This window comes from Pteropus alecto, unplaced genomic scaffold (genome assembly GCF_000325575.1).
Source record: "Pteropus alecto unplaced genomic scaffold, ASM32557v1 scaffold146, whole genome shotgun sequence".
In the NCBI taxonomy this organism is placed as follows: domain Eukaryota; kingdom Metazoa; phylum Chordata; class Mammalia; order Chiroptera; family Pteropodidae; genus Pteropus; species Pteropus alecto.
This window is the reverse complement of record NW_006442107.1, coordinates 4,073,453-4,092,463: the sequence shown is the minus strand read 5'-3', so window position 1 is coordinate 4,092,463 and position 19,011 is coordinate 4,073,453. Positions and strand designations below refer to the sequence as shown.

General features: G+C 35.5%; 1 protein-coding gene and 1 pseudogene across 8 annotated transcripts in view; one reads left to right on the top strand and one right to left on the bottom strand.

Annotated features, from left to right (window-relative positions):
• The window catches only part of DYM (dymeclin), a 261,639-nt gene that overhangs the window by 53,458 nt on the left and 189,170 nt on the right, over positions 1-19,011 (bottom strand). For all 8 annotated transcript variants that reach the window (XM_006919911.3, XM_015595753.2, XM_006919912.3 and 5 more), the window contains one exon: positions 485-667. In XM_006919911.3, the coding sequence (XP_006919973.1) occupies positions 485-667 (183 nt within the window). The remainder of the gene's footprint in view (positions 1-484; positions 668-19,011) is intronic.
• Positions 2,844-2,998, top strand: LOC112469476 (annotated as a pseudogene).

The window sequence follows — 19,011 nt, the reverse complement described above, 5'->3', positions numbered from 1 at the left end:
CCTATGCAAATATGTAATCATTATCTAAGACAATGACTCTTAGGCTTGGATTTGTGTTAAATTCACCTGGGAAACCTTCTCTTAGCATCTTGGTTTTCTTATCTCAGATAATGGTTAAATATATTTTAGGATATCCGTAATACAGATATTAAAATGTGAGATTTTCAAAGAATTGATGATACTACAGAAAAATGCTAACGATCTAAATGTTAAGTAAAAATGGAAGAATACAGAACTGTACAAAATAAAGTATGACCTCGATTCTATTAAATATATACGTGTGTGTGTATGTGTATACGTATGTCTATGTATCTAAGACATACACACACATATGGAATGCGACAACTGTTATAGCAGAATAGATGGCAAATACAGTTAATGTTGAAGAGACTTTAACTATTATAGTTTTTATCGAGATCTGTTAAACTTTCTCTACTTTGATATTTAAAAAAGAACCATAATAAACATCTCCATTTACACTTACCAGGTCAATATTTTGCATTATATCCTGAAATGAAGGATGAGTTTGAAACTGTTCAAAGAGATCCCGTTTGTACAGCAGTGCATACACCAAGTTTGGATTGTGGTGAAGAGAATTTGTCAGGCAGGAATTGATGATCTCTAACATCATTCGAATCACTTCTTCGATGACATTTAGGTCTTGTGCCTGATAAAGAAAATCCCCACACAGAGTCAGTGTTTTTCTCCTTGACACGGAATTAACTAGAATGAGAGCAACTGCTTCAAAATTGTAACAGCACTGGAAAGATCATGCAGAAGAACTCTTCAAGACTATTTTTGTCAAGACTCTTTAGAATTAGGTTATCAGTTACTAAAAAATCTGAGGGGAAAAATTTTAAACTTAGTATGGTGACAATTAGGAATTTCATGTAATAAATTATAAACTCGCCAACCCAGAAGGAAATTTGGAGCTTACTTAGCCCCTCATTTAATAGATCCTTATTTGTATCCTCATCACTGTGTCACCCTAAATCATTAGACTTTCATAATGTACAGTGGTGGTAAGGTCTTACCAAGTCCAAGAAAAGTGCCTAATTCAGAATGTGGCCTCATTTTTCTGCACTGTCATTTCAATCTTTACATTTACAGACAAAAAGCCTATTGTTTTGTTTCTGTTTTCTCAAAGTCAATTGTCTTTGGGAATCCAAACGTAGTTATATGACAGCAAAACTCAAAGTAAGTAATCAACAAATCTCTTGAAGAAAGAGCAAAAATACATGTAAATACAATTGACTTTCCTTCTCTTCTTGAATTTTGTAAATTATGTTTGCCAGTTGAAGCGAAAATTATAACACTGTCTGATGGGGTTCTCAATGTGATCCTCTGTGATAATGCCCAGTTTAGAATTTATTCTGCTTATTGACTTTTCAAGTTTAATGACTATAGTTTTCATTTTAAGTTTTCTAATTAACTAGTATTGTCACAGTCACATTCTTATTTCACTTCTCCCTGTTTTTATTTCACAATTATTTATTTTTCTTTAAATACTATTCCTTCATTTATCTTTGAGGATACTAAAAATACTTGGAGTATTTTCAAAATTATTCTTTTAATTTTCAATTCTGTTCAGATAAATTGACCGTAATCATGATCATGACTACATTGGCTGTCTTTCATAATCATGATCATGACTATATTGGCTGTCTTTCTTAGTATTAAGTTACATTTCAGCATGTATTTTGGAGTTTTGGTTACGCAGCCTTATTTAATGTGGATTAGTCCCCCAAATCTAAGGGTCATGCAGTGGCTTCCTAGAGTCTGAAACTAGGTTATCAAGGCAGGTGTATCACAACTGCTTTGTGATGAAACTGCAGAGAGGAAGGAGAGGGTCCGTCACCAACAGTTATCAGTTTGGCTCAAAATCCCATTGTAAGGTTGGCTCTGCATCCTTCCACTTCCTTAGACATAAAACTTAAAAGCATTTATTAACACCCTGATTCAGCCTCTTTTCAATAAAAGATCTATTCCAGCTCTCAGTTTCTAGCAGGGGACCTGGCACTAGCATGGTGCCTCTTACCTGGGCACATTTAGTGATGCACCCTGTAGGAGCTGAGCTTGCAGCCACTCCTGTGTCCTTCCAGACCTGAAGCTCTGCAGGTTCACTGCTCCAGACCCTGCTCTGAGAAATGTCTTATCTCATTTTGGGGTATGGCTATGTGTTTTGAATGTTCTCTTGTTATAGTTCATCGATTATTTTTGTTTTCAGAGCAAAGAGAAGAGATGAGCCTTCAAATTGAGAACTGACAACATAATCTTGACCAGAGTTCTCTCAATTAGGTTTTTCATCTCACTATGGTACTTAAATTAGTAGAGGAAAAAGAGGCTTCAAGTTTAGAGAATCTCTCTCAAAGTCATTTAAGAGCAAATCAGTGAGACTGTATGACTACAAGTCAAAATATTAGCTTTCTGCAGAATTTCATGTCCATAAATATTTCATATCCCCACTTATATTAAGTGTTAGGTCCTAACACATTAAAATTAAATTTAAAAAATGAATTACCTGTTGATAGCTTACAATTTCTGCTTTCAAACACATTAATAGTTTTTCTCAACGTTTTAATGAGTAATTTGCTGAAACAGACAGGGTAAACACCCAACTCTCAAATAGGCTCCTGCTCATTTAAATTCAAACTAAACTATTGATCATTTGTTTTATTCCCAAGTCAGGTAAAGTATAAACTGAAAACACTACATCAATAAGCATATTCCACATTAATTTTCACTTTGCATCAATCAATCTGACTGAAGGCTCTTTAAGAGTTATACTAACTCTCTCATATTTAAAGGAGTTACTGGATATTTTATTTATAAATTAAATGACGATCGCTTCTTGGCCTTTTGGCTAAGATTAAGTGTAGTATCTGTTCTTATCAGTTTAATATAAATTAAATGACCACATAAAGTTTCTTGCATTATTCGCATCAACTGAAAATATAATGTGAGAAGTTATAACAAAGACATTTTATGCAAAATCACATTTTGTTGGACTGTCATACTTGAAAGCATCTTATATATTTTAATGTTGTAGAACCATTAGGAAAACAAAAGCGAAAGGAAAGCCTCTTCAATAAATGGCACTGGGAAAACCGGAAAGCCACCTGCAAAAGAATGAAACTAGACTGTTGTCTATCACCACGCATCAAAATTAACTCAAAATGGATTAAGGACCTGAATATAAGACATGAAACAATAAAATGCAGAGAAGAAAACATAGGCACTAAACTCAAGGACCTTGGACTTAAAGAAGATTCTATGAATTTGACCTCAAAGGCAAGGGAAGTAAAAGCAAAAATAAATGAATGGGACTACATCAAACTAAAAAGCTTCTACTCAGAAGAGTAGAAGAACAAAAGAAACCGTCAACAAGGCAAAGAGACAACCATCTAAATGCGAAAATATATTTGCAAGCAACATCTCTGATAAGGGCCTAATATCCAAAATATACAAAGAACTCATATGACTCAATAACGACAAAAAAACCCAAATGATCCAATCAAAACATGGGCAGAGGACCTGAACTGACACTTCTCCCTAGAGGATATACAAATGACCAACAAATATTTGAAAAGATGCTCAACATCGCTAGCTATTAGGGAAATGCAAATCAAAACCACAATGATACCATCTCACACCTGTTAGAATAGCTATTAACCAACAGGACAAGTAATAACAAATGTTGAAGAGGATGCAGAGAAAAAGGAACCCTCATACACTGCTGGTGAGACTGAAAATTGGTACAGCCACTATGGAAATCAGTATGGAGGTTCCTCAAAAAACTAAGCATTGATCTACCATATGATCCAGCAATCTCTCTAGTGGGTATTTACCCCGAAGACTCAAAAATCCATATCTAAAAAGATATTTACACATCGATGTTTATAGCAGCATATTCACAGTGGCCAGGACATGGAAGCAACCGAAGTGTCCTACGATAGATAATTAGCTAAAGAAGCTATGGTAAATATTTACAATGGAATATTACTCAGCCATAAGAAGAGATGAAATACTGCCATTTGCGACAACATGGATGGACCTCGAGATAATCATGCTAAGTGAAATAAGCCAGATGGAAAAAGTTGAAAATCATATGATATCACTTATATGCGGGATATAAACCTAAAAGCAACAAATGAGCAGGACAAACCGAGACTCATGGACATGGACAATAGACCAGTGGTTACCAGAGGGGAGGGGGAAAGGGGGAGATAGATGGGGTAAAGGAGATCAAATATGTGGAGACAGAAAGAAATCTAACTATGGGAGGTGAACACACAGTGTAAATATATATACATATATATGTCTTACTGTTAAAGTATACAGATGAAACGCATTGGATTTCATTAACCAATGTCATCATAAAAACAAACAAACAAATAAATTAATTGATGATAAAAAAAAGTGAGAAATTAAACATACTTTAGAAATTAAAAACAAGTTTAACTTAAACCGTAGTGGGTTATAATTTAACATGTAACATTTTAAATAATTTAGGTTATTAAAATTTCAATATGAAGACCTCTTCCCAGCCCCAGCCCAACTATCCTGTTTATGAGAGAACGCCAATTTCCTTCCTGGTTATATCCAAGGGCGAAATTCAAAATAACAACTAGTAGGTCAAAAGATTTAACAACTGCTAAATGGATGTGGGTTGTACACAATGAGCAGCCCTACCATCTTGCCCCTCTTGGGTGTCAGTCACCATTATTCCCACAAGTACTTTCGAAGAGATTATTTCTTGAGGTTTCCTTGAATTCAAGTATCCACACTGTTTTTTTTTTTATGTCCCTGAAACTGTACCAATAATTTCTACATACATTATTTTATTCAATTCAGCCATCCTTTAGCTTAATACAGAGCAATTCAGTTATTATCTTTCCAGTTAGAAAGCTTAGAATTTAATCAAAGAATTATAAAATCATAAAACATACTCAGAAGTTATGCAAGATACTCCCAACACTTGATTTAATGTTACAATCCCTTCTATGATATTCATTTCAAGTGGTCAAACTTAACCTTGAACTCAGAAACTGAAAGACTCCTGGTTCATTTTTTTGTGTAGTTATAGAAAGTTGATGCAGCTCAGAAGTCCATCACATTAGCACTCCTACTCATTGGTCTCTTCTATGCCATTGTCACAGCTATTACCTTGTCTTCAATCCATCAGAAACTTAACTGTCCCTCAATATAACCTGATTTAAAGCCTTATCCTATTCACGTTCTGTTTGGACTGTTTTGATCACAGATGTAATTCTGTATATTTAGTTACTGCTGTTAAGATACATAACAAATATATAAGTACATAAATGTATACTTAAATCCCAGCAACTAATTCATTTCCATTTTCAAGTGGCAGCAGCTCTCTGCTAACCACACTTTAATCATCTTTTAAAGAACAGCTAGTATTCCTACTGCTTGTTTCCTAGAAACCATGCTCTTATGGATCCTTCCATTTGTGTTGAGAGATCAATTGCAGATTCAAGGCACCAAACAGGTCATGAAATAATCATGGGCCAGAGGGGTAAACTGTGTACAAGGAGATTCTGATTTACTAGAAATAAAGTAGCGAACTTCTGGCTAATTCTAATTTCTAAGGCAAACTATCTCAATAATTATAACTTACAAGTTAACTAAACCTTCAAGTTGCTACCATGACCAGATTCTGGTGCAAGTAACTATTACGTATGGCAATAAACAAATGAAATCCTTTGTTTCATTTTTTAAAAGGCATTATTGGGTAATAATCACCTCTTGTAAAGAAAAATGAAAAATTAGCATGAATTTGATTAGAGTTTCTTTAAAATTACAGAGTCATTCAAATCTTAGTATTTAAACAGACCTAAACGGTTATCTAATCTAATCACTATTTGGGTGTCAGAATTTCAAATGGCATTTAAAGAAGGTTGCTATTTTTTTATTTTTTTTTATGAAGATTAAATGAGATGGTATTTATAAAGCCCTTAAACAGTGTGTGTAACACATGTAAGGTCCCATTTGACTTTTTTTTTTTAATACAAAGACATTAAAGCATTTTAAAGGAGAAAAATCATTTTAATTTTAGACATTACAAAAAAGAACAAAAGATAAATGACTTTCCAAAGTTGATAAATTAATGCAATTACTATAACTACAAAGAACTTAGAAGTCACATTTCTTAGTCTTAAATATAAACCCCAAATTCTACTTCTATTAATTTACAAAACTGGTCCTTTAGAGCAGGAGTCCCCAACTCCTGGGGAAGTGGACCGGTACTGGTCCGTGGTCTGTTAGGAAGCAGACAGCATAGCAGGTGAGTGACGGGCAAGCTGTATTCGCAGCTGCTCCCAGCACGAGCATCACCGCCTCAGCTCCACCTCAGATCATCAGGCATTAGATTCTCATAGGAGCACCAGTCCCTGGTGCCGCTGTTTCAGAGGACAGAGTATAGAAAAATTGACTTACATTTATGGGATAATATAAAGTTTTATCAAAAGACATGCTTTAAAAAACTAACCATGTTCCCTCTGTGCTGTGTCAAAATTAGCTCTGTCAGAAATAAAACCTGATGGCTCACTGGTAGAGAAGCAAACTATGTGGAGAATATTGTGCCTTCTTCATTCATAGTATTTTATTTTTAGTACTTGCAGCTTCCATTCCAGGAATGGATCCCAGATCAAACAGACTTTAGTTAAAAATAATAATTAAAAAAAAAACCCACTTATTTTATTGCAGAAAATTTCAAATGTAAAAACAAGGACATTGAGAAAATGGTCCTGTTTTCAGATGTTTCTGATGGTTTCTGTATATGTTGGTAATGAATCCTGAACAAGTTCTGTGCTAAGCAGTGATTTCATGTCAAAGGGACAAGTTGGCAGTTGTGGGAGTATCTTACCCTGTCAACAGCATTCATGGTTGCCTCATTATATAAACTTCCTTTTCCCTTTTAAGAGGGAATTTATACAGTTAAATAGTTTCAAATCATTTATTTTTAGTTTCCTTAAGAGAAGCATATGTATCTTGTTTGTATTAGTTTTGGGGGGATTCCAAGAGAGTTGTCTAAATTTCCTGCATTTTCAGCAGAAAATAAAACCTTCAACAAAATTAATGGGACTTTGCCAAAGTGGGGAGGAAAGGGGAGGAAATGCACAGGCAAGCCTCTTTTTAAAGTTAATGTGCAAATGGCCTTCAAAGCCAATCCTTTGGTGATAGACCCTTGTTATCTTTATGCTGTTAATTCACTGGCACACACACTGAAAAGCTTTGTGACTATGTTATTTCTAGCCAGCACTGGATTTGCCCCAAAATATCAGGCTTCTGATAGCAAGAACTAGCTTTATATTACATGCAAAATCACAGCTGAAGAATAAATCCTGTGACCAGATGAGACAATGTGTAACCTTAATGATGTGGGGGGAGGCGGGAGGGGGAGGAGCAGAAGGCAGAGTTATTCCCGCTGTTCTTGTGCGGGGATGTAAAACGATGTAGTCTTTGTCTTCGTTCCTCGGACAGGGTTTGAATGTGGCCCACAAGCCTAAAGTAGAACCCTGGGAAGTCTGTTATTTAAAACATGCTTACTGGTGGCAAGAAAGCAAGGTGATGGTGGCTGCTAGGGGTCATTGGCTAACTTTACATGTTTTTCCATACCTGGAAAATAGCCAGAGAACTCACAAAAAAGGAATGTTCTCATTGAAATGCAACTAAGTTGCAGCCCCTTGGCAATCACATTACCTTAGCGGGTTAGGCACATCGAGCAGAAAGTGGGGTGCAGAGGAGTGCACCTCTCATTGCCCCAGGCCCTCTTACTGGCCGAAGAGAATAAGCAAACGCCTGAGCTTGGAGTTTCTCATTTTGTTTTTAAATTTTAATGTTTGCCTTAAGAATTAGTGTTCATTTCCATTCTTCAAAATACATTGGTGTTTTATTATAAAAAGAAATACGCTTCCATCTCCTAGAAAAAAGTAATATCTGAGTAATATATTTCTCTAGGAAGGTGTATATTTTTTTTTTGTGATGGCTTTGACAGGCTACTGATTGCTTTCCCTCACCCCAGCTGGAGACACAAGAATCTCAGTTCTAGTTCCAGCTCTGCCAATCACCAGCTACGTGACCTTTGGTAAGTCACTTATTCTGAGATGCTGTTTTTTCTATGCAAAAATAAGTGCTTATGAGATTTTAAAAATGTCTTCCTACTCTTGAGTCTCACCTTCCATAAAGAATGCAGAAAATACTAAATTTAGAAAACAAATTTTATTAGAGTAACTGAAAATGTGACTAATGGAGAAAAATCTTTAGGGTGACTTCAAACTTCAGTAAAATTCAGAATTTCCTTTAGATTACCCCAGCACCTTAAATAGAATCACTGTTAGTTTAGAAGGGGAAAAAACCCCCAACCTTTGAGAGTAAAAATGTATAAGGCTAAGTTTGAAAATAATCATTCTCTAAACCAAAGAACCTACAAGTTCTTTTACAACTTGTTATTTCCACTGTTTCTTAATTATCTTTGATACTGTTAATGCACAGAAGGGAAATGATCTCCAAACTTCCATGTCATGGATTTTCATGTGAACTTTAGAGACCTATGATGCTTGGTACCCTTTTTCCATTCTTTCTGGGGAAGAAGAGTCAGTGGTGCTATGAGAGACGGTGAAGAATCACATACAGGGGAGCTATAGCCCTGAAGTTAAAAAAAAAAAAAGGAAAAGGAGAGTAGCTGCAAGCCAGAAGAGAGAAGCCCTAGATTGGGTTCTAGTCCCAGTTTTGCCATGGACTGGACAAGTCGCTTTCTGGGTCTCAGTTCCTGCAAATGTAAAATAAAAGGGCTCTCTGGGGGCGATGCAGGGAAGCAGTGTCAGGGACCCAGACTGGCTTCTGCTTAGGATGTAGAAAGCTGCAAAGAATGCCTCTCCTGTACTAACAATGAGGAAAAGCCAGATAAGGTAAAGAATCTTCCACGAGACTTCCTAAGTCCACCAGAGACTGAAAATGACGATTTTGCAAGGCAATCAAGTGAAATGAAGTCCCCAGAGGGACGAGCCCCTCTAAGAGTAGAGGGATCACAAGTCCTCCCTCTCTCCTGGCAGCGCACGGAGGAAAAGGCGGTCTCCACAGACCGAGGGAAGAAGCAGCTGGCTAAAATGTCACTGAGTTCTTAAAGGCTAAGTGTGGTCTAATGTGTCAGTCTGGAAAGGTGGAGCCCCAGATACAATGGGGTCCACACTCACTCAAAAGCTCTTTTCCACCAGTCTCTACCAGGTAACAGCATCATGACATGCAGCCCTGTCCTAAGCACTGAGAACAAGTACCGAAGATATAAAATAAGATGCAGTTCTCGCTCTGTAGTTCACCTTGGAGTTATAAAATCCTGTCTAAATTTGTAAGGCGAAATAATTTTTTCAAGATATGTAAGCAACTTAACATTTAAAAAAGAGAAGAAAAACTTGTTATTTTTATTTAGAACTAATATTGCAAATATAATTGAGGGATGCTGAACCTCTATATACTAAAAACTATTTTCATGGATTTGAATCAATAGCAATTACCCTGTATATTAAAGACTCCCCAGCTTTATGGAAAATTGGCTGGAGTACAGAAGAGGAATTCTGTGGCACAGGCTCTGTGGTCAACCGCACTGGCCTTTGAATCCTGTTCTACTATTTACTGCTTCTGTGACCTTGGGCAAGATTCTAAACCTTCATTTCTTTATCAGCAAAACTGTTCGAGTAGAGTGGAAACGAAATAAAGAATGAGTAAAACAGCTACCCCAATGCCTAAGATGCAGCAGCAGCTCAAGAAATTGTTGCTCTTACTAGTAAAAGCAATAGTAATAATGAATGAAAGTTTCCTACTAGATGTAGACGTACTTGGGAAGTATATTAACTCTTCTGGGCACCAAGTCAAACAACTATAATGTTTTCTGACTTGAACTTTTATGTCTATTTAAAGAGAAGTGCTTCCATGATGCTGAAATTTGAATTTTAGATCATTTGTGTGAATTACAATGAAATGTGCTGAGCTAACTGTGAATGTGAGAATTTTTAAAAACCTAAATGCTATTGCTATAGTACAACAGCAAACCCCTTAGGAAACAGTTTAAAAATATTCCAAGTCTCATGCTGAAATGCAGGTGACCCCTGACTGAAGGACAGCTTGATTTGGAACTCACTGCACTGGGAACCTTATTCTACATAACGACCAACAGTTGTATTTATGGTTGCCTAATGACTGGGACCAACGCCTACACGTTGTCCCACAACTGCCAATGCCCATGACTCAGTTAAGGTCAGTGGCATTGAGGGTGACTCAGTTTGCTGCTACAATTTGAGCAAGGAATCACTTGTTGTCATGGAAACTGTCTATCACACAACAATTACAATTCCAAAACTCTGAGAGGCAATCCTGTATTAAACTTGCAATTTATTTATTATGGCCAAAATTAATTTTAAAAGCAGTTTAAGGTCCATACTGTAAAGAAGAATGCTTACTACAGAGTTACTAAAACAAGGTTTCTTCAGTCTAAATTGAATATACAAATTAAATTTATATATTCGGAAGCTTCAAACGCACCTCAAAACACACACATGACCCAATTTTTATCTTGTTGCCGTTTGTGATACAGGGTTATAAAATACAATTTTTTATTCATTGTATTTTTGCATTTCTATAATATGAAGTTAGTTCTGGGGAAGGGAACCTAATGTGTAACATTATAACGCTTTGGCTTAAATGGCTCCCCTTAGGGTCACAGCCTAGCAATCAATTAAGTCATGAGTTGGGGCTGCTTGTCAATTTTGCTATATGATGCTGATTTCTTTGGAAGAGAGAGATAGCTAATTTTATTTTCTGGATATTTTTCCTGGACAAAAGTATGTAGAAACAATTATTAATATGTAAAAGATAAAATAAAAATAGGGTGGGTAAAATCCTAATGTAGCATGAACAAAATCCTTCTTTTAAAGGCAAAGAAAAAGTTGATATTAATATAGAAATATAGAAAAAGGTCTGTTAAAGGATTCTCTTCAGTCAAAATATAGTTGGCAAGGAAGAATAAGATTCCTACCTTTCTTCTATTTCACTTCTTTAGTCTACTTGTATCAATTTGGGAATTAGGAAAAGATTTTGTTACAAGAAAGATAAGCAAAGCAAAGACATTTTAGGGTAATGTATACATTGTAACAAGAAAAATTTTCAAGTAGTAGTCAATGGCCATCAAGCTAAAATTGAGTCTGTAACATTTCTCATAAAAGCACAGTGACAGTACAAGGAAGTAATATAATGAAGATGCAGCTTTTTTCTACAATTGACCATTAAAGTGGCAATTTAATGATGATAATACCCTTTGGTCAGCTGTCCTACAAGTTTGCAAATAAGAGACAGGCAATTTTGGTTTTTCTTTAAAGGAAAACCATGGTTTCCTTAAGCTCTAAAGTCAGAGATGTTATTAGACATGCACCAGTTCTGGTGAGACTGTACGTGCTGCACCACATGTAAATCAGGTGAGAGGTGCGAAAGAAAGCCTTTGTAATGGATGCTATTCACTTAATTTTATCAAGGACTTAAATGTGCACAGCAGCAATTACAGAAAAGTATTTACCTCATTTCATCAATAAAGCCAATGACCAGTAAAAATCTTCCTGAAAATCACTTGGTTTTACCAAATGATCACACTGGGAGTAAGGTAAATAAGAACTCTCAAATATCCAAAGAACAATGATGAAAAAATGGCAGAATAAAATCAATTTTAGCAATTTACAGTCATCCCTTGGTATACATGAGGGACTGGTTCCAGGACCCGTCCCCACTCAAGATACCAAAATCTGTGGGTGCTCAAGTCCCTTATATAAAAATGGCATAGTATTTGCATATAACTTACAGACATACTCCCAAATACTTTAAATCATTTCTAGATTACTTATAATACCTAATACAACGTAAATGCTATGTAAACAGTTGTTACACTGTATTGTTTAGGAAATAATGACAAAAAAAAGTCTGTACATGTTCAGTATAAACTCAACCAACCTAGTAGGCTACAGTACTTGTTAGCAACAATGTAACTTTTTTTTCTGAATATTTTCCAACTGATGTTGGTTGTAACTGTAGATATAGAGCCTGCGGATATGGAGGGCTGGCTGTAGTTGCTTTCTTAATAAAAATGCCTCTCCAAGCAAAATTTTTAGGAAGCAGGGTTTTTTTTTTTCCCTTGTATATGTTTGATTTATATTTAGGAGACATGTTGTGACATTATTTGAACTAATTTACTGGTTATTATTCAACAGTCACTGCTAACTCTAACTCTTTGGTATGCTAACAAGCCAAATAAAGGAATGATTATAGTACTCTTAACGACTTCAACTTTATGTCAATTAAAATTTGAGTAAATTGGATGAGGAATTAGGCATGTTGAGCAAAAAGAATACAAAAACTGAAAGAGAGACAAATAAAAACACAGGAGAAATTAAAAATGCATTAACTGAGCACACAAAAAATCCAGTTACAAACTGCCTTTTATAAAAGGCCTCAAAACAGTTGCTATCTGAATACTCCTTACACTCCCTAAGAGCTGTGGTAACAGCAAAAATACTGAACACCTGCCCAGTGTTCTGTGCTCCCCTGTAATTTACTGGCCACAGTAGGTCTGGTTTGATGTACTCTAAGCAGCTGGGGAAGTTTTATTAACTCCTTCAGGTTACCAAGCTAACTGATGCAATTTAATCAATCCTCCCAATAGCTACCAATTAGCCTACACAATAACCCAGATGACATTTGTTATACATTTACCATATACTGAATGACTAGTGTTATGAAAAGGCACTGGACTAGGCACTGGATTAAAGCAGTGACTAACAGATGTAACCCCTGCCTATGTGAAGTTCAGAGTCCAGTGGGAGAGAGCTGTGAATTGTGGGAAATGTTATGAAGGCAAAGAAAAGGGAGAAGAGGGAGGATAAATAAGTGCAATTTAGACTGAGAGCTGAATAGAGCAGCACGGGAAGTGTCCCATTTAAGATTTCACATTACAGTGCTTTCAAGAATTTCACTCGGTGTCATCAGAGATTTCCAATTAAATAAGGAAGAACATCAGAAGTAGGGGAAAACGCCTAATTGTGGAATGCATAATTTATCAACAGTTTTAGCCAATATCTCTTGAATTACCAAAAATTGGACTATGCTTTATAGAGTGAGGGTGCTGATGACAGCCTTTACAGGCTAAGACTTACAGGATAATATATAAAACTCACTTTTGAAAATGATCCCAAATATTTATTGTACGTGAGGGTTTCGTTTCCTGTTCTTATTTTTCTTTTCCCTAAACTTTTGTTTCAATTTTAATTTTATCAAAGTAACAGATGACAATAGTTTAAAAGCCAAGAATACTACTAGATTTGAAACAAAAAAAAAGAGCAGTCCCCTGGATTCATTCTTTCCTTTCCCCTAACTCCCACTCCCCAGAGGCAAATATTTTGAACCATTTTAGCTATTTCCTCCTACGTCTGTCTTCTTATTCTGAAATAATGTGTGTGCTGGTATTTCTTAATTTTTAATTTTTTAATTTTCAGTCATCTATTGACTTCTTACCCTTGAAAAACGAGGCTTTTCCTCTTCTAAATTAATTTAAGAATCAGCTTAAGTTTTTCTAATTTATTAAGCTGTAAAAATATGCATTTTTTAAAAGCACCATATGAAGGAGACAACTAAAAAGAAATAGATATATCTCTAAGCCAAAATGTTGAAAGAAATGAAATCAAGATTTTACTGGGAACCTGAGAATAAGATCATGATTCACATTTCATGACATTGCTTTGAGACAATGGCAGTTAACCAAATTCCTTTGTATGTGAATAACTTATCTGCAAAAATGTGGGAGAGAGCGCAATCATTTCTCATGCTTCTCCTAGAGTAAAATCTGAGATCATAAGAGTTGGAGCATTTTCCAGAGCACCTTCTAAATTCAGTTAGGCCTCTCTTAACCGCACCCCGTGGTCATTCCCTTTGACTGACAAATTTATTATGTAATTCTCAGAGTATGAGGAATCCTAGGTGGTTGTTCTATTCCTTTTCTTTCTCTCTTTTGTTTTCTCTTCTTTTCTTTCTTTTTAAGAGTCTGGCATTCCCAAATAGGCACAGCAGTGATCCTGCTGGCTTTCTCTCTTGCTCCTGTGCTATTACGTTTAATTTGTGTGCTTTTATAACTTTGTACTTACGCCCACAGGCTTTTGAACAATGGGTACCCATTCAATAAATCCAAGAAATAAATGACTTGATGACTGTTAAGTGCTTTGAACTCAATGGACAGAAGGCTCTACATAAGTAATATAATATAAGGACAGCAGGATGAAAGATTAAAAATAAAAAAACAATCTAAAGCTTTTACAAAAGTCTAATACACACACACATACACAGAGATATTGTCATCCTTTGTTACATAGCACTCATTTTGCCCATTTGTCTTCAGTTCTCAAAACCTCTTCCTCTATTTTTGAGAATAAAATGACAAACATGCAAAAAATAAAATACATTATATATGCTTTCAAGGAGTATTTCCTTTGAACCATGGATGGGATAGTGACTGAAAAGCTTATTATAATGTAAGAGATACTTAAATATATCCTGCCATCTCACGGAAATAATTCCAGTCTATGACAAGGCCATTTGGAGCTTCCTATAACCTGAGTTGTGTGAATACACTTTGATTTTAGTACCTTTCACTTGGTTTATTAAGCATAACTTAATTTAAAACCTGATAGACAGAGATAAAGAAAATTAATCAGGATATCTAGCTACTACGAGGTTTATTATTATGAGTACTGATATAAAACTTCCATTTTAAATGAGCTTAACTCATTAGTCCACATGAGAACTTCATAAACTTGGGTGTGCTAAGAAACAGGAACAGGAGTAAAGACATATTCGAAGATAAGAAAGGCTAAATAGGAGATTGAGAATAATTAATTTTATACTCCTTCTTTCCTAGACTTCAATTAAAAAAATCTAATTCTTAAAAGAATCTTCTCATTTTTAATCTAGCTACCTGTCAGCTTATACTATTCAAATTAATTCTCACTTCCACATGCCCATTTTTACATTTGCCAAATCTAGTGGATATGTTTTAATCCTCACCTCATCCTCAATCTTCAATCCAGAGCTGGTTCACCATTTCTTCCTCTTTAAGACATGCCCATCTAATACTATGCGTTTGGGGTCTCCCCCGTTCCCCTCGTTACAAGCATTTCCTCTTCTATCCAACATCCAAAGGTTGGGGGCCCCTCAGAGCTCTGGACTGATCCCTCAATCCTTTTCATGCCACCTTCTCTCTCACTGTGCTCTCCTCAATTGCCATGACTTTGAACATCTTATTCAGGTCGATGACACCTACATTTCCATTTCCAGCCTAGACCTTTCTGAGTTCCAAGCCACTGTCTTGACCACCTTGGTTTAAATGGCCACTCAGTCTCAACTCTTACCTCTTTAAGTCACTACTCTATAATACTTTTTCAAAGGTACATCCATTGTTTAAAACCCTTCAATGACTTTATACCAAACTATATGGATAACATCTCAAATCCTTACATTGAATACCTGGCATAGCCTGACGATGACCTATACCTCCGATCTCATTTAATGCTACTCTCCAAGACATGTCGGACTGCTTATAGTTTGCTGAATAAAGAGAGCGCTGTCCTCTCAGGACCTTTGCACATGTTGTTTAAAATACTCTACCCACCCCCCACTCCCTTTCTGGCTAACTCTTACTCATCTATCAGGTCTTAGTTAAATATCACTTTCTCACAGAGCAAATACCCATTGCTCCTACACCCCCGAGTCTAAATTAGGAGTCTCACAACTGTCTTGCATTTGTCGCAGTTATTTTCTCTAGCTTTATTTATAATTTTGTATTTGCTTGCTAAATTATTGTTTTTTTCCTCCACTAGCTCCCTGAGTTGAGGCAAGGTCCATGTCTGTTCATTTGTCACTCAACGCCTGGAGCAAAACATCACATGATCACAATCATATATTTTGAATGGATGATGCCCCTTTGAATTTATGCTGTTTCACTTTTGTATTTACTGTATTCAATCCTACTTAAAAACTAATAACAATTAACTAATAATAGCACTGCTATGCTTATTTTCAAATACGGAAACTGAAACTCAAAAAGATTAAGTTGTCACCTCCATTATACTCTGGAATCAGTTCTGAAGCATTTTTGTTAGATGCAGACCTCATCTTTTATACTTGAGTCCCTATGAGGGAAAAAGCATTTTATCTATTTGCATCTGGAACCTAACAAGTCTTTTTTGGGATAGGATTTTCCCATTACTTGAAAAAGAGCAGGTTTACAGTGGGCATCACTATTCCAATTACTTTTAATTTGCCACAACCGCCATCAATAGCACACTCCATTCTTCTTCTAAATGGACAGGTGAGAAGGCTCTATTGGTAAACAGAACTCAGTGAAACAAAGAAAAAATACATGCTGAAATTTCAAAAGTCAAGAAAAAGATACGTTAATAGTATGCTCTAAAACCCATAATTAAGTCAGAAATAGATTATTTGTTCTTATGTTCAAATAAATTTTGCCCCAGAAGGACATATGGAAAAGCTCGTCTTACTTTACATTCCTAAACAATAATAAATATAGCTGAATGAATACAATCATATGATAATATCCATCATTTACTGAAAACCTACTATGCCAAGAATGTTATATGTATAATCACTAACACTGAGTCCAACGCTACAGAGTAGATATTAGTATCCTCATTTCATAGATGAGATAACTGAAGCTCAGAGAACTACGATAACTTCTCTAAGGTCACTAACTAAATATTTCCTAATCGAGGTAACATACCTAGTAAGTGCTAAAACTGAGAGTTAACTCCAGCCTAACTTGCAGTGTAAACTTATTCCATTATGCTACAATGCACTACAAGAGAATTTTAAATAGCCTTCCTCGGGAATAAGCTTTGGTTTTTAGTGATGGGAGAATAAAGGACATATTTTCCCGTCATTCAGGTAGCCATAGCCGTAGTGGAAGTATTCATGGACCCCAACATTACACAGTACTTGTTACAGAATACTTGTTACACTGCACTAAGTGCTTTCTATGCATTCTTTCATTTAATTCTCAGAATAATCCCACGAACTACATGTTATTGTTTTTATTTAATGAGAAAACCAAAGATCAGAGGGGTTAATAAGGACAAAATCACATGAAGGATAAATCTTGTTTTTTTTTCCAGATTCCAGTGCACATATTCTTTAACTTAAAAAAAAAAAAAAGTAAAAGACACATAACAATTATATCTTAACCATTTTCCACCAGCTCAGTAATGTTAAGTATATTCACACTGTGTGCAATTCCTTTATCCTGTTTTATTTCCCATAGGACCGTCTAACGTCTCATTCATTTACCTATGCATGTAATCATTACACATCTCTTCACTAGAATGTAGGCTTCATGAGGGCAGGCATTTTTATCTTCACTGATATCTGCACAGGACAGATACAAATGCCTGAAAAAACAGTAGTTGCTCCCTACTTGTTGGATGAAAGAAAAAGGCATTTCAAGTACCACTGCAGTGTTTATTCATGCATCACTCTCTTGTAACTAGTATCACTAACTTAACCTGGAGAATATTAGTAATTGTATGTGGCATTCATAATGGGTAGGGAAAACTCAGGACTTGGAGTTGGTTAATGAGCTAAGCACTACTACTAATGAAGCAAAAGTTACTCTTACTCTAATTTGAAATCACTGACTGGTATGAAACAATTTCATAAGAAAGATAATACCTACTTGTTAAAGGCTCAGTACTTTTTAGGCTTTGAACATACTCCTAAAAAGGATAAATCATTAATTCAACCACTAAATTGATCAACAAGCACTGTACATTAAAGGAAAAAGAGCTATGTTTCAGAGCAACACAATACTCTCCGCATGACTTTAGTCAAAATACAAATTTGAGATCATAGAAAATACCAGGTGAGAGATTACAGGTGACTCAAATGTGTGAAAATAATTAACCATGGCTGCCCTACTGAATATTAAACAAACACACTATGTAATTTCATTTCGGTGGTACCAAGTGCATTTAAGGAATGAGGTTTAGTTCTTATATGTCACCTGTCCAAAAATAACTGCTGTGTTGTATTGACAAATCAAGAAAACGAACCCACCCAATCATGAAATATAGCCTCTAACAACAGTCAAAGCACAAATTAACTTGCCTTTCTACTTCCCAAAGTATACCAGTTCTCATGCCTGAGATCTCCAAGATTCACATCTCGGAAATTCAAATCATTTACAAATACATCAAGAAATAATTTATGCTTAACTTTATCTTGTGTTGACTCTTCTAATAACACCTGAAGTCTCGATTAATTCTAATGCTTCGCGTTCATTTTTGCATGTATAAGGTGATCCCCTAATAGTCTAAGGATTCTTGAGTTTTTTTTTTTTTTTCCAGAAATCCATGAAATTTCCAGAAAAACAGGCAGAGCTGAATTCTCAAATTCAGTTTGTTTTCAAGAATTAAATCAACTAAGGAAAGAGTTAAATTTCCACTCATACAATGAGTAAGATTACTTGTTTTGGGCGGGGGGGGGGTTCTTATCTGGAGAAACTAAAATAAAGTGCCATTTTAAAAACACTTGCAGCTTTGACTATAATCAACTGTAATAATAAGATACCAGCTCAAAAAAATTCTTTTCATTTAAACCTCTTTTGTAATAGTGCTTTTTAATAACCCTCATAATAACCGAATTAAAGGACCCCAACAGAAATCATTCATCCCACATAAAACAAACATTGCCTTTTCTTCTTAGCTTTGTTTTACAAGCTACATTATTTCCAGATGACGCTTGAGGGGACTATGGTTTCAAGAATTAGATGCTTAAATAGACAGCTGCTTTCTATTTGCCATGTAAATCAAGGATATATCAAAGAAAATTCCAAATAGTAGACTTCTTTTCTTCCTATTAGGAACTACAAACTCAGGCATAAAGAAAGCGGGG